Consider the following 16,847-nt stretch of genomic DNA (forward strand, 5'->3'; position numbering starts at 1 on the left):
GATGATCGACCAGAAAACTGCAATCGGTGCACATCTTGTTTTTCTTTCTTATGTAGCATTTTACAAATTGTGTTCCAGGTTATCACTCTTTTTAATTCATCTTTGTGCATGTTATTTATATGTAATGTTTGTAACTGCTTGATGGTGCTGCCCATCTTTGCCAGGTCTCCCTAAAAATATCTTGATCTCAATAGTGATTCCCTGGTTGCATAAAGGCTGAAGAAAAAAAGAAAAAAATCAGACTGTTCAATATCGGGATCATCAGACTTCAAATAAATTTAACTGAAGGAAATTTTAATTTTGACATTGGTATTAATGGACTGTTAACAATTGGTACAGGGCAGATAAACAATAAGCAAAGTAGACCTATAGGCCTGGAGTGTGAGAACAATTAAACTTTTGTAAAGAACATTGTTCCTGATAATACCATAAAGGCACACCTCCAGTCATCCCCCACGGTCCAGAGTAGGTAATGTGATATCATTCTTTGGAGCAGAGCCCTCAGTAAGCAGATGGCCGGCTATTGAAAAATGTCTGGAAACAAAGAGCCACATGATTGAGGTTAAAGGCTGGGCCGTCTAAAACCACAAGAATCTTTATGCACGTTTCAAAATAGATGGGAAGTCCTTTATCAAAACGTAAAAAGGAGAACTTCCTACAGTTCAGAAGAGTTCAGTTTGCGTCGAGGCATTGGTTCTGCTTTATTCATGTGCCGTTCGTTTCCACTGATTCTGCCAGATTAAATCTGACAGCTGGCACAGAACATGGAGAGAGCTGCAGCCGAACCAACCTCTCCACCTTCCATTTATAGCCATAAAAAAAAAGCCAGTCACCCCGAGGAGGAATTCCTGTCTGACACGCGCATTTCTACTGTTCTCTGCTCCCACGAGACAGAGCGCGAGGGAGGGAAAGGTTTTTATCAGCACCGCTCGTGTTTCACCACACTACGGCATGCCGACCATCCAGAAAACTGAGCGCATATTTCACAGCCTGGAAACTTGTTTCCCCTTCAGCTGGTGTTGGCAGACGGTTCTGCTCTTTGATGGAGGCAGCTGCGCCACAGCGGCAGGTGAACGCCTGGCTCCCACAGCTCCCAGACATTCCTGTATCAGCTGACTAAAGAGCGGAGTCTGAGCTCACAGTGTTAACAGTCGAGAGCAAAATAACTGGGATTGGTGGGACACTGATACACCTGTTTAGCACAACTCAATTCAAACTTCTAATAAAAACAAGGAACATTTCATTGTTTTTCTTTTTCGTTTTCACGTGAACATGTCGGTGTTAAGCTTACCTGTTAGGTGCTAAAGTTGGTGACTCAGCCGTTCATGTTGAGCAGGGGAGCAGCCTCACATCCACGTTTGTTGTCGCAGCTGATGAGACTCAGCTTCCACTTCACTACAGAGCGGCAAAGAGAGGAAATAAAAAAAAGTGACGTTCGTGGAATTAACTACACTACAGGTAAGAGGTGAAAACCGAATTCCGGTCAGCTTAGAAAAGATGAAAAATATAAAAACGGGTCCAGAGGACGGCAGTGTGAGTGAAAGTAGGTGCTTTCTTCCGTTTCAGGACACTCAGCTCCCTGCGCATCTGAGAGCTTTCAACAGCAGTTAGAGCAGACAGGCGGCTCGCGACAAGACAACACGGAGTCAGACGGGCCGGAGACAGGAAGTGCTTGCGCTCACCTTCAAAATAAAGTAAAAAATGTTAATAATCAGTCCATTTTCTTTACACTTTTGTCCCTAGTGGAGTCAGGAGGGGTGCTGGTGCCTATCTCCAGCCAGACATTTTGGGCGAGAGGCGAAGTACACCCTGGACAGGTGACCATTATTGTTCTAAATTATAAATGTTCTTCAGGCTGTAGTTGTTAATTGGTCTTGCCTTCAATCGATGACAGAACGTATTAGGGTACAGTATTTATATTTTACACATTTAGAATACATATATTTCTGTAATATTTATATGAGCAGAAATCATGTGTCTTCTATGTTGGTAGTGTGTCTCACAAGTAGAGATGGGTTAGAGGAGGGGTTGCCGAGATGGGAATTTTCAAATAAATCCTTTTAAAATGTATATGATTATGTATCTGTATGTATGTATTTATTTATTTATTAAATCTATAAATATAAAGTGAAATAATTATACATTTTTACAGGGTTCACCAGGGGATGGGCACTCTGGTGCTATTTTTTTTTTTAAATATTTTAGAATGATGGAATCAGACAGAAAAAAATAAAATAAAATAATTATATATATATATATATATATATATATATATATATATATATATATATATATATATATATATATATATATATATATATATATATATATATATATATATATATAAAGTTACAAAATAAATTCAGGCAGAAGAAACACTCTTCCCATTTTTTCCCCAAAACCTTTTAAACCAATACTGTGTGTCATTAATTTTTATGTACATCTAGAGACTGAGTTTTTTTGTCATCCTGATTAGAAAAGTAATTCATGTCAGTCATTGTTTTGAAAACTGAGAAACATACATTTTTAAGTCTTGCCATTACATTTTTGCCATTACATTACATTTAACATCCAGTCAGAACTACCCTTCCCTGTGGTTAGGAAACTCTCCAACCCAGTCTCAAGTCTTTAGTAGCCTCTGCTCTATTAACTTCTTAAAATGAGTTCAGTTATTCATTCTGGAAAATACTTTAAATGTCAAAATAAACTATTTTGTTCATGGCTAGGACTTAATTAACAAGCTGTTTTACACTTTGTGTCAGACAGTTTCAATTAAGGACCAATCGTACACCTCAGGCGCATCTCTTTTGAAAATCCTTTTCAGGAAATATGTCATGCCTCTGCTGGCTTCACACTCTAATCTGTCAACTCCTTTTTGCATGCTGAAGGTTGCCAGTAACACTCAATACTCAGCTGGAAAGCATGGAAGTTATGAGATATCATAAAACCACTTCTGCGATCAAATTTCCCACACTTTAACTTTTTCTTTCACATTTTTCAGCACTTGTAGAAAGAGTTTTATTCCTGCTGGCTGATAGTTCCTACCAATATTTTTGCACTATCATCTAACCTCAATATTTCAAAACAACTTTTAGTGTAGTTACAACTACACTGTTATAATTACACTGTTTTAGATCGATATGTAAACTGATGACGGACCTCAAAACAGATTTAACTCAGTGAAGAGGAGAATGACCCGTTAAAGCCCAGATAAGATGACCCTGCCCTCTGCTGGTTGTTAGGTAGAACTGTTTCTTAAAAAGAAGTCCGTCACCTTCATAAATTATTGGTAACTTTTTTGCCAAGTGTTTTTTGTTTTGTTTTGCTTTGCTTTGTTGTTTTCTTTGCCTAAAACATATTTTGGAAAGAAACAGGTGGTGAATTACTTTCAACAAAAACTGACCTACGCCATTATTTTAGGAAGGTGACAATATTTTAAATTGTTCATAGGTGAGATTTTTAGTTCCTTTTAATAGCAAGTCAACTGTATATTTGTGAAACATTTTTCTTTTTTGTTCTAGGCCTTCTGAGAGATGTTTTGTTCTTGAGAAGTAAAAAAGAAGGCTTTGATATCTAAATAAATCTACATTAAGGAAATTAATTTAAAAATGCTTTATTTATCCCAGAGAGAAATAAAATGTCGTAACTCATATCATCCAAGTAACGTCTTGTAAGGATTGATGAGTTATACATCACAACAGCTATCCTTAAATAAAAAAAGTAAGCAAAAATCCTTCCACCGGATTTAAACAATTAATACACAATAATTTATTATATTCCAAATGAAACATAGAAAGCTAAACCTAGCCATAGCCTTCAATGGTAATGTCTCCAAAAATTTTGATTTGCTTCAAAACGTCAGTAATGGACTCCCATATAATATTTAATTAAGTGAAATGCAAAGACACATAACCGTGTTTTTAAATCCTTTAAAAAAGGTAAAAGAAACAGAAAACAACACAATCTTAATAATAATAATAATAATAATAATAATAATAATAATAATAATAATAATAATAATAATAATAATAATAATAATAAAACCCACTATTTTGCCCCACCAGAATTTCAGAAACATGTGGATTGTAAGAATTCTTCTCTTCCCTTCTTGTAAATATAGGAACAAAGTCCAACATCGATTTAAAAACAGATAATGATCAAGGAAATAATTTAGACAGCAAAACATGAATCATGTCACTGGCTCTCTGAATACATTCCAGGTAGCTAAAGGCTTCTCAGCCTTTTTACATTTGATTTAAAAAAAACAGAGTACAGTTTTTAAAGTCTCTTGTTCTGTGTTGCCTTCACGTGTGGTGGAAGAGGTGAAAGGATTATGACACAAAGAAAGTGAAACTGTTGAATGTATAGAACACGTTTTTCTGTCTTGAAATGTGTTCTGTGAATTTCTTAAACTCCCCATCAAATGCTGGATTTTCTGCAGCTAATAGGGAGCGTGTCCGGAAACGCGCGGAGGCGTCTCCCACGCGCTCGCTCCCACGCGCGCGCTCGCTCCCACCCTTCCCGCTGAACAGACCCCACCTGTCAGGTAGAAACAGCGCGCGCGGTCAAAGCGCCCGCAGCGACCTGAAATCCCGGGCCGCCATGCAGTCTCCGGTCAGGAACTCTCCCGTCAGGCCGGGTTTCCACCGGGTGGAGGTGCAGAAAACCACCTGGGATGTCCCGGAGAGATACGCGACGCTGCTGGCGATCGGCTCCGGAGCTTACGGCACAGTGTGGTGAGTTTACCCCGAGTGGGGTGCGAAAACATTTGAAGAAAAATAGTCACTCTTTCAACATTTTTAAAATGATTATCGATATTATAACTTCTTTTTTTTTAATTCTCACTGTCATATAGTCACCAATTTAGATTTGAGCTCTTCTTATTTACATTTTAGTGTTAATAAAACTTTTGTTGTTCTGCTGTTCCTTTAATCATTCTGAAACATTGTCAAGCTGCTAGTATAGTTTTATAGATCAGTGCTGTCCTAAAGTATCCCAAGCCTTTGACTGAGTTTGGATGTAAATTGACTTATCCTGTGTGTGTTTAGGACCTAAATATGCATTCCACAGCTGTGTGGTTTAGGCAGCCCGACAGGCCGGGATCAAATGGTTTTGCTAACAGAAACAGTTTTTGTCTGCCTGAAGATCGCAGATCGGCAAGTCAATGCAGGTCCTCCAAAATGACAAGAATCTCCCCCACAAACCTTTTCAACACTACAGGCAGGAATGTGAGCTGTCCAAGACACAGTTCTTTCTAGTGATCTCCCACTGAAACACTAGAAACTGCTGATGAGTTATTGTCTGTTAACACTGATGTTATTTTGGTTCAGATCTGGTAAATCTCCCTACAGGGACAATAATAAAGTGATGCAGATAATGATACTGATATATAGACAAAAGGTGTGTCAGAAAACAACAACCCTTAGGTTCCTGACTTACATCAGAGTATCCGTGTGAGTCATGTGAGCCAGTGTGTACCATGTCAATAAGACAGTGTGTTTAATCTTGTTTAGCTCCGCCATCGACCAGAAGACCAAAGAGAAGGTGGCGATCAAGAAGCTGTATCGGCCCTTTCAGTCCCTCATCCATGCGAAGCGAGCCTACAGGGAGCTCAGGCTGCTCCGCCACATCCAGCACGATAATGTGAGAAGAAACGTTGCAGGAAATGACAATTAGTCTGCATTCAACAAGTACAGTGTTGCGAAAAACATATTTCTCTCCTTAAAGATGACTTAGTAACACTTAAATGAATCAAATCTTAAAGATTCAACATAGCCCAAGTAAGCACAAAAATCTGTATTTTGTGTTTTCCAGAAACATTGTGCCATTTTATAGCACAATCAAGTAACTATGTTTCTTTCAGTTGTTAAAAACAATGCTGTATATATCAAATATGACTTAAAAGAAATTTTACTTTGCAATTTAAGGCCTTGAAATTGGGTCTCTGTCTCTTTAAAAACTCCTGCTCTGTCTGAAACTTTGCCTTCAGGAAGTCATCACCATATGAGCTCAGCAGATGAACAGTTCCACCAGGTGTTTGTTAATTGCTGCTGGCTAGTCAGAAGGAGCTAGCTAGAGATTAAAGGAGAAATTCTTTAATCTCTCATGGCAACCATTGTGCTGTGCAAACCATCTTATTGGAGCTACTGAGCCACTGAACTGCTCTTATAATGAAGTCAAATATCTTTTAAGTCATATTTGGTATATATTGCATTTTTATAACAACTAAAGGTAACAGTTTCTTGATTGTGCTATAAGATGGCACTAAATGCATAATGCTAATTGCATAATACTGCATCTTTAAATCCAGTTGAGATGAGGCATAACTTTTAACAGACCAATCATACTTGGAAATCCTTCAGCCTGGCTAACAAAAGAAGAGCAGGCCAAAATTCCTCCATTGTGATTTAAAAGACTCAGTGCCAAGCTATCATGGTTAGGGGCTGATTAGTTTTTCAACTAGACTGGTTTGGATGCATTAGTTCTCTTAACAAATGTAATCATTTGAAAATGCATTTTTTTATTGACTCTGGTTCTTTGTCTGATGGTTGATGTTCTCAAATTGGTAATTGTGACAAAAAAGTAAAACCTGCAGCAACCGGTAAAGAGGCAAACATTTCTTTAGCCTACATTCTTAATTGAGGAAAATACCTCTCTACTGGATCTTTTCTTGAAATCAGTTTCTGTTACCACTGTATGGCACCTCAGGTGAAGTTCAACGTCAAGGTTACCCCTAACTTTCTAATCTTGCTAAAAAATGTTCCTCTTCTTTCAAATACAGTTGATTTTTATTTTTTACATTATATTAGATTCCTTTTTTCTTAAAATAAATTTTCAAATTCATTGCCCTCTAGGAACAAAGATGTAAACAAAATGTATATTTCACACTTTGAAGTGTAAAAAATACACTCAACAGACACGTTGTTAGTTACATATGTTTGACTGCTTGCTAACACAAACATCAGCTCACCTCGGTTTATGCCTGATCAAGTTCCAACAAAGCATCAGCATTCCGAACCATCTCCTGCTTTACAGAGCGTAGAGTCAAGATGATAGGTAGTAGCAGCCAAAATGACCCATTTGCTACAGTTAAGGTATTCAGAATCTAAGCACCCAACACTTCAAACAGCAGCAGAACGTCACACCAGATGCCAACGCCAGTCAGCTAAGAACAGGAAGCTGAGGCTACAGTTCACCCAGGTGCTGAAAGATTGGACAGGAACAGATTGCTAATCCATTGCCTGGTCTAAGTGTTGATTTAAGTCGTCTTGTGGTAGGGTCAGAATTTGACATAAAACATGAAACTATGGCTCTGTTCTGCTGTTAAGTCAATGATCCAGGCTGGTGTAAATGTGTTTTAATGCAAATATAGAGAACGGGAAAATGATCACAAGTAAATATCCTAAAGGTTGAGCTTGTTTATTGATTGATTCATTTTTCTTTAAAGGTGATCTGCCTTCTTAACGTCTTTACACCCGACTCCACACTGGAGAAATTCCAAACCTTGTAAGTAGAACAATTCTGCTGGTTTCTGCAGCTCATTGAGTTTGGTTCAATGTTTCAGCTTCGTCCTGCTTGTTTTTACTTGGTTTGTTCATTCAAATGTTGATCTCCTTTCCTTTTTACTGTCTACATTTTCAAAATTGCTTTATATATCCTGAACTTTTAGGCTTAGGCCTGGAGATTTGATTTGATTTAGTTTACACTTGTGTTTCTTTCCTCCCTTGATATCTGTCAATCTTTAGTTATATGGTGATGCCCTTTGTAGCCCAAGATCTGGGCCACATTATGAAGAGAAAGAGATTATCTGATCGCATCATCACATATCTGTTTTATCAACTGCTAAGAGGCCTGAAGGTGAGTGATTTGAATATTATCATTATTATTATTATTATTATTTGCTTTATTTACGATCTCCTACTGGGCCATTTGTGATATACAACCACCTCCCTGCCTCTCCAAATAAGCTCATTATGCAGGTCTTTGTGTCTTGCAAAAGTTTCTTTTCTGTTGAATAACACATTTCTGTGTTTTATTTGGATTTTAAGTGCTAGACCAACACATAGTAGTGCACAGTTGTAAAGTAGAAGGTTTTTTTGTTTTATTTCTTTATAAATAAAAATATGGAAAGTGTGATTGGATTTATATTCAGCTCCCCTGAGCCAACACTTTTTAGGACTACAAATTACAAATTACAGCTGCAACTTACATGCAGCCACTGCTAAAAGGTGTATTCTCTGATAGGTAAAATATTCCACAGTTTTGATGGAGTTTGTCACACTTGTGCGTCGGTGTAAAAAAATCTCAGCAACAATCTCACCAGGTTGGAAATGTCAAAATATCTCAGCTTCAACAAGTCTGAACCAAGTCATATTAACAAAATGAAGCAGCAGCAGCACAAGGTGGAACATGCACAGAGGAGAAAAAAACACTCTTACTGCCTTTCTAGATCACAAAGATAAGGGACACGTCTGGGAAGAAAAAGAGCATCTTGTGAGCAAAACTGAGGCCGAGCTTAGGGAGTGTCAATACCAAAACCAAGTTAATGCAACAGAGGCCCAGTGATGAAGTTAATACTGCTTCCAGAAAATAGTAATCTTCTGATAAGTCAAAATGAACCTGAAGCAGGAAAAGTGTGCTTCGATTTAATGCCAGAAATAGTTTTTCAGTGTTTGTACATGTCTAATTTCAGCTGTGTATCTTATTTGCAGAATGTTTTCTGCCTTTACAAAACAGTTCTTTAACTAGTTCATCAACTATAGTTCATCAGCTACTCAGTGTTTTGTATAAGAAAAAGCATTTAACTATTGTGTTAATAAATGACTGTGATTGCACAATAAATACATTTAAGAGTATGTTCAAAGGAATCTTGTCAGATAATCTGTTCTTTATGCCATTCCCAGGCAGAGTGTGTCATGGGTGTGTGTCTTCCTTACCCTTATTTATCCCCTCAGGCACTGCTAGTTAATATGTAACCAACAGTGCTTTGTGGAAACACAATTCTAACTGTAAAACTAGAGTACGTATGCACATATCTTAAGATGTTTCTTTCTTTTGATATGTTTTTCCAACATCTCTTAAGTTCACAAAGATAATCTCCCTACTGTCTTCCCAATGTTCCTAAATCCATGTTGTTGTTCTCTGCAGTACATCCACTCTGCTGGGATCATACATCGGGTTGGTATACATCAGCTTCAATGTCTAATTCATTAATAAGTCTTTTAGATTTTTCTTTATTTTTCTGCCAGCAAAGAAGCAAACATATGCTGAAATTAATGCCAAGGTGTTACTCGTGTGTTGTAGGATCTGAAGCCGGGCAATCTGGCCGTGAGTGAATCCTGTGAATTAAAGGTAAGTTCTCAAAATGTATGACAGTGGTGGGCACCGCAAACTATAAATGTAGCTGCCCTAACCTTAAAACATACACATTAGTTCCACTAAGTCCTACGCCAACGTAGTAGTTAGTGGAAGCTAATGCTAAAGCGCTACATTCAACCATAGTTATACCCATCATGTGTCACAAAGAGAACATGGAGTCTCTCAAAAATAGTTAGTATTTATGAATTTTATGTATGTTTTCATTAACACACCTGATTGTCCATGTAACTGTTTTCTGTTGTAGGCTGTACCTCATTGCTTCATGTTTTGCTTACTTGCAATTTGCTCAAAGCTTTTTGGAAAAAAAGAAAGGAAAGGAGAAGAGAGGAAATGGAAATGTTGCGTAAACAGGCTTCGTCCTCTTCACCAGCATGAATGCAAACGGCTGACTACTAGAAAAATTATTGACAGTCAATAATTAAAACTACAACAAAGAGGTTCACTTTTATTGAACTGAAAGTTTACAAAATAGCCAAATAAGTGAGTCTTTCAGAATCAGAGTCTAAATAGGCTAAACGTTTTGAAAGTTTGCAAAAACATTAAAGTGCTAAACAAAAAATGATCTCTGCCATTAGAGGAGTAGCCAAAGTGTGTACCTGCAAAAGGTAAAGTGTAGAGACAAACTAACACCTTGATATCACATTCCCTATAGTGAAACTGGGTGGCTTACAGGACAATGCAGAAACAAAAAATAGAATAGGTCAATCAAAGTTCTGACCACAATTTTATTGTGAATTTGCATCAAAACTTGAAACTGAATATTCACAGTGCTCCTCATATTGAAAGAATTAAGGTATAGAAAAAAATCAAGTGCCTTTCATTTCAGATCCTGGATTTTGGTCTGGCGAGACAAACTGAGAGTGAAATGACTGGTTATGTGGTCACACGCTGGTACAGAGCACCTGAGGTCATTTTCAACTGGATGCACTACAGTCAGGCAGGTAAGAACAATACTGTGCATCTTTAATATCAATTTGTCTCAAATAGGCCTGTCACGATAGCAAATTTTGCTCAACGATTAATTGTCTCAAAAATTATTGCGATAAACGATAATATTGTTTGAAGACCTTTTTACACTGATTTAATGGAAATGACGTAATAATGCATGCGATTTCTTGCCAAAGATAGATACACTTTATTTTCAAAAGAACATTTAACACTGGAACTGGTAAACAAAATAAACAAAACAACCAAAAACAAAAATAAAATGGATTCTCAGTCTCCATTAACAAAAAACTCACTTGAAAAAAAACAACTAAACAACATAAAGCCAAAGTGGAAATAAATACTGCATTCAACCAAAAGAGTGCAGATTATGAAGTCTGTATATTATGTTGCCCTTCAGTAATAATTAGATTTAAATAGAGAAAATGGGCACATCGACTACCTGATGCAATAGTTCACACTACAAGGTTTTTGCTCCTATTTTTCCCCTTCCAACAATCTTAGAAAGTTGGTCTTTCTAAGATTGTGTGGTGTGTTACGGTAGATCGTTGTTGCCGCTCCGATCCAAATCAGGGGTTTTCTGACTGGGATCTTAACGCAGCCTGTTGAATGTGACAGGCAGCCAATCAGAAGAGGATTCTCCTCCACGCTTTCTGAGGGGAAATTATGGAGGGGAATCCCAAACAGCTGACACGGCGCAACCCGGAGTCCAGCAGACATTGGAGATGATATGTGGAAACAACATTAATGTTTATTCAACATGCAAAGAATATAGAAATGACAAGGGGAGGAGTTGGAGCGAAATTGCTACCGCAGTTGATAAACTTTTCAGCTGTTCTTTGTTAACGTGACATAAACAGGTTATAATAATTTTCATTCAGTCAGGACTTTACGCTGACACTAGCCACATGCATTGCAGGTAGATTGTAGTAAAGCATTGATTAATGCCTGGTTTTAAAATTAGTTCACTGGACTTGTAGCCATTATTTTGTGCCCATTGTTGGACACCACACGGCAGGAACGAACCAGATCGAACCGTTATACCTAGGATTTCTGTCGGCTAATGTGTGGTCTGTCAGGGTTTGAAAATGGGCCGACAGCTCTGAGATCGTGTTGTGTGCGCTGAGCTTTACACTAAGGAAATGAGGAAGGGAGGGTCAGTGGAGAGCACCGGAGTTGAGCCTTTTTTCATTCAGTGTCATTAACAGAAAGAGAAAAAGGCCGGAAGAGACGATAATGCCGATAATTAAAATGACGTCGATAGTTTTAATTTATCGTATGATTAATTGATTTACCGTTTATCGTGACAGGCCTAGTCTCAAATGAAATATGCTATTGAAGTAGGCTACAACACAACCTGTCAAACAGATTTTTTGTGACTGAGATTCTGCCTCTTTGCAGTGGACGTCTGGTCAGCCGCCTGCATCCTGGCTGAAATGATCACCAGCACGGTGCTTTTCCCAGGACACGACAGTATCCACATACAGATATCTTCACGCTCAATTATTATAAGGATAAAGAATAAGGCTTGAGTTTCAATCCTTATTCCTACATGTGAAAGGAATAAATGGCTGAATCATATACTCATGAATATAAATCAGCATGTGTGCTAATATTAGCTTAATGTATTAATAAGAAAATGTTCAAATTAAATTTAGTTGATTTAAAATACAGCTAAACAGACACACACTGAACAGGTAGCCCTGGTTTTCTTACCTAAGCATCCAGGTATTGATCAGCTGAAGAAGATCCTCAATCTGACAGGAACACCAGATTCGTCCCTAGTGCAGAAGATGCAGAGTAAAGATGTGAGTTATTTTTTGTCCACAAAACAACCATACTGACATTTCCAGTTTGCTACTGATGCAGACAAATTTGTTTGCACACCTGGTCAAGATGTGCATAAATTAATCATTAGTTGCAGTTAATGTCCTGAACCTATCATTGAAGAGAGGTTCTTCTCATCCCCCAATCTAGATCTGAAATTGAGATAGCTGTGGAAGAAGGTTGATTTTGTGTTTTGGTGAACTCAGTTTACATGTGTTTTGTGGACTTGGAGAAGGCATTCAAATGTCTCCCTTGGGTAGTCCTGTGTATGGGGAACCAGGCTATACACAGCACTGGCTGTTAGGTCTCTGTACAACTAATGCCAGAGTTTGGTCCTTGTTGCTGGCAGTAAGTTGGACTCCACCAAGGTTGCCCTTTGTCACTAATTGTGTTTGGAACCTTTCCCTGGAGTAGTTTGCAGTGGAGTGTGAACCAGCCAGAATATAAATTAGGAACTACCCATTTCTGGTGTTGAACCAGGGTAGAATACATTCACCACATCAGAGACAAGGTCCTGCCCTAAGTAGAGGAGTTGAAGTATCTTGTGGTGGTGTTTGTGAACGAGGGAAAAATGGTCCATAGGCAGATTTGTGTGGTGTCTGCAGTGGTGCAGGTGCTGTAACTGTCTGCCATGATGAACAGCTTTTGCCAAAAGGCAAAGCTCTTGGTTTAACGATTGATCTATATTCCTGCCCTCATCTATGGTCATGTCATGGTGCCTGGGCTATCGCTTAGAGACAGTGTGAAAAGCTTGATCATCCTGGAGGGACTCAAAGTGCTGCTTCTTCACATCAAGAGGAACCAGTTCAGGTGACTGGGGCAATCCTATTAGGATGCCTCCTGGATGCCTTCCTGTTGAGATGTTCCATGCACATCCCAACAGGAGCAGACCTAGTGGAAGACCCTGGACACACTGCAGGGACTATGTTTCTCTGCTGGGCTAGGAACGCCTTGGGAGCTGGCCCAAGTGGCTGGAGAGAGGGAGGTCTAGGAGGTCAGGGTTTAGGCTGCTGCCCCTGTAACTCAACCCTGGATAAGCGGAAGACAATGGATGGATGTCATGCTACTGAAATAAGAGATTAATTTATTTGATCACTCATTTTCATCAGTGTTTGTCAGTTTCTGAAAAATCATGTGACTCGTGTCATTTATTTTTCAGGCACAGTCGTATGTGCAAGGTCTGCCCTCACAAAAGAAGAAGAATTTTAAATTAGTGTTTCCAACAATGAATGAGAAAGGTGAGTTTGTTTATGCGGACCTGACTCTAGGTCTATAACATACCAGAAAAAGTACAGTGTGCACTGCTAATAGAAACACTTACAGTAAATAAAATCAAATCAACCCAAGTCTGAAAGCATTGATGGTTAATAGAAGACGGGATGGTTTCTGTCCTGATACCTCCAGCTTTAAACCTTCTGGAGGGGATGTTGCTGCTGGATCCAGAGAAGAGGCTCACAGCCAATCAAGGACTGGCCCACCCGTTTCTGTCAGAATACCACGACGCAGATTCAGAACCAGACTCCAAACCTTACGATGACTCCTTCGAGAGCCTTGAGCTTGATGTCGGAGAATGGAAGAGTATGTATGGCAAAGCTAAAGACTCGGGTGCTCTCTACTGAGACAATCTAAATCCTAATGTAGTGACGATTTCATATTCCTGAAAGATTTGTTTGTACACAAGAGATTTCTCTGCTAAATTTAACACTGCTTTCTGTTTTCCAGGTCTTATCCACATGGAGATCATGACTTTTGACCCCGATAACCCAGCCCAGACAGCCATGTAAGACATGTCAGTGTGGCTGTCTGTGTCAGGTTCAAAGGTCAAGAACAATTGGGGAGGGGTTGAAAGCAGCATGAACTGTTTTAGCATTTTTGCTTCAGCTTACATGTTTATCATTTGATACAAGATTCAGTAAAGGGCAGGTTTTGTGGATATGGTTGCCTGTACAGCCATGGCGGAAAGATGCTGTTTATTTTATTAGCAAGTTTATTAATTTTACAGTTGAAGCCAGATATTTACATATACTATACAAAGGCACATTTTCTTTTTCCCATCATATACCCTGCTACTTTCTAAATGTCACAATAATGATACATAGACTTGTTTTTAACTTTCCACAAATCCATTAGTTTCCTTACATTTTCTTAATATTTGGAAGAATTGTCCCATAAACCATATGACTTGATTCAAACATTCTGGGGTTCATTCCATAAGCTTCTCACAATAACCTGCTAGAAATTTGTCCCATTCCTCCTGAATAAACTGGTGTAATTGAGTCAGATGTGTCACTCACACCATTTTTAAGCTACAACATTTTGATGGAGCTGAAGTCAATGTTTTGTAATGACCACTGCAAAAACATCGATATTGTTGCCCTTAAGCTACTCTGTAACTAATCCAGCTCTCTACTGTGGAAGGTCTGTTTGTGCTGACATCTGTTTCCCCACTGCATGACATTCTTTTCCTTTCTAATCAACTTTGTGAAGTTCACTTGTAAAGTTTCCCTTGCTCCAAACATAATGGTGGTCATGTGCAGAAACACCACATGACACCACAGAGAATGTCTCCAAAAATGATCCCTTGGACATTTATAAATTGTAATCTGGCTTTTTATGTTGTTTGGAGTAATGGCTTCTTCTTCTCTGCTTGGCCTTTCAGTCCATGTTGGTAAAAGACTAGTTTCAGGACAAAACTGTGTTTCTCCCTGTGACATCAAAGTCTGTGGTTTATCCAACAGTATTTAAGTCTGACGTCTACCTCCTCCTTTCATGACCAGAAACAGATCTAGAGCAGCCATGGCAACTCAACAAACACTGAATCAGTTTTTTAGGTGGGAATGATGTAAGCTATGTGCTTTATTTAAGATGTATTTCAGTGTCACTGGTTGTTCTAAACAAAGAAATTGACTGTTGTTATTAATCTGTAACCTAAACCCTTATGAATGCCAATAACGGCAACTAAAATGTTTGTTAAAAAAAGTTTATAAACTGCCTAAATGTACTGAAATAAAAACCTAAGGATTACCTTGTTTCATGGTGTTGTATGGCAGACTAGAAAGTCATCACAGTAGCTCCATCGTTATGTTCTCCTTGTTTTTTCCTGCAGAATTCTGGTCTGTCCCTCAAGTTTCTCTTGAAACATTATTCCCCTCACTGTAGCACACCAACCTGTTGACACAGTTCAGCAAGCTCTGCACTGGTGGCAACAGGATCCTCTCGAGAACATCCAGCTTGAATATTCGTCATTGCAGTGTCCTGCAATTTAAATGTGACATTTTATGCAAACCAATGATGGCTGCACACTTTTCTTTGTAACAAACCTTTGCGCCTACTATATGAACTTAAACCACAATGTTTACAAAACCACATTTGTGTCACTGTCTAGGTTATGGCCATATCATAGGACCATTAGTCTGGTCATTGCCTTCCTGTGCAGTTCCCCTTGATTCTCATCACCCTTCAGTGCTCCATCTAGAATTTCTCCCATTGACTTGGATTGGTCTGTTAGAATTTCAACTGGGCCAATCAGCGAACAGAAAGTGAGGTGAACAATGATGTTGATTTTCTGAGCTGGTTTAGAACTGTGGTCTACTTATAGTTGTAGTTTGACAATTGCAACAGATGATGTAAACAAACCCATTGAGTCTGTTGGCCATACTTTCAAATATTGAGCAACTAAAGTAAGAGAAGAAGGAATGTTTAAGAGATTTGATTGCTGCAGCTCTCAGTAACAGCCATCATGTTCCATCATATATACACGGGGCCTGATTGTTTACAGCACATGCAATTTCAGGTAAGCTTTATCGACGTGGCCAAACATTTTAGTCCAAGCCTTCAGCAAACAATTGTTTCTCAATAGCCAGGTGTCCAGACTCTCTGACTGAAGCAAAGCGTAGAACAAGAGTCTGGTTTTTACCAGGCGAAGGGCAACAACAGAATAGTTCAAATGATTTGTAAAACTTTTAGTTAATCATTGAATTAGACAGAGTTCACCTGAAACATTTTTCCCCACATTTCAGTCAAACCCCACTTACTAAGGTAGAACTGACTAAGCTGGACTTACCTGACTGATTGTCCATTTAAAAACAATATACTGCCCTCACAAGACTGACTTTATAACACATGCTGTGGGAGACATGTTCTCAGAAATTCAGAGGGGTAACCCTGGCTTATACAGTCTGTGTATGCTTTAGCTCCTGAACCTGCAGCATGCCTCACTGTGGAGCTGCTTGATGTAAAATCTTAATGCTTTATCTCATTATGCATTAAATGTCAATTTAATCTGTAGAGTGTCTTTGTTCTATAGCATGTTGCCTATTTTCAAATAAAACACTGCAGTATATTTCAAAAGGTGCAACAGTAAATTAATATTTGTCTGGTTCTGAAATGACACCCTCACTGCTAGGACTGTAAAATTAACATAAGAATAATATTTCAGTCCTGACTGCTCCCTTAAGGTACAATAAGGAATTGCATCTTATGCTAATGAGGAATATCTTATTTTGCAAATGGAAAAGAACTGTCGCATGAACCAGTTAGTTATTCTTCCTTTCAGTCACTAGAGGGCAGCATTCATTTACAGATAAAACATCATACACCAGGTTTGTTGTTGCTAACTTCCTTATTTACCTGTGTTCCTTAGCTACAGTGTCTGCCCTTTTCCTAGAACACAGCATGACTTAATATCTTTTTCTCTG

The 16,847-nt window shown here is 38.5% G+C and overlaps 2 protein-coding genes across 3 annotated transcripts in view; one reads left to right on the plus strand and one right to left on the minus strand.

Annotated features, from left to right (window-relative positions):
• Positions 1–1,588, minus strand: part of LOC102234007 (plexin-B1-like) — a 75,288-nt gene extending 73,700 nt beyond the window's left edge. The window contains exon 1 of one of the 2 annotated variants that reach the window (XM_014469474.2): positions 1,292–1,588. The gene's annotated coding sequence lies outside the window, so the exon portion shown is untranslated. The remainder of the gene's footprint in view (positions 1–1,291) is intronic. The other variant, XM_023339655.1, reaches the window with a different exon arrangement.
• A 2,909-nt stretch (positions 1,589–4,497) lies between these two features.
• On the plus strand, positions 4,498–15,174 carry LOC102233752 (mitogen-activated protein kinase 12-like). Its single transcript, XM_014469471.2, has 12 exons — positions 4,498–4,736; positions 5,514–5,643; positions 7,448–7,506; positions 7,746–7,857; positions 9,148–9,177; positions 9,304–9,351; positions 10,205–10,319; positions 11,725–11,796; positions 12,052–12,131; positions 13,310–13,388; positions 13,555–13,728; positions 13,873–15,174. The coding sequence occupies exons 1-12, from the start codon at positions 4,603–4,605 to the stop codon at positions 13,932–13,934; spliced, it is 1,095 nt and encodes a 364-aa protein (XP_014324957.1). The 5' UTR covers positions 4,498–4,602; the 3' UTR covers positions 13,935–15,174.
• The last annotated feature ends 1,673 nt before the right edge of the window (positions 15,175–16,847 follow it).

The sequence above is a fragment of the Xiphophorus maculatus genome, chromosome 1, assembly GCF_002775205.1.
Source record: "Xiphophorus maculatus strain JP 163 A chromosome 1, X_maculatus-5.0-male, whole genome shotgun sequence".
Classification (NCBI taxonomy): Eukaryota; Metazoa; Chordata; class Actinopteri; order Cyprinodontiformes; family Poeciliidae; genus Xiphophorus; species Xiphophorus maculatus.

Bases quoted from the DNA above. Each gene is read 5' to 3' on its own strand.
- LOC102233752 (XM_014469471.2), top strand. From the start codon at position 4,603: ATGCAGTCTCCGGTCAGGAACTCTCCCGTCAGGCCGGGTTTCCACCGG. The intron at 7,858-9,147 runs GTGAGTGATTTG...TGTTCTCTGCAG, and splicing joins AACTGCTAAGAGGCCTGAAG to TACATCCACTCTGCTGGGAT. The intron at 12,132-13,309 runs GTGAGTTATTTT...TTTATTTTTCAG, and splicing joins AGAAGATGCAGAGTAAAGAT to GCACAGTCGTATGTGCAAGG.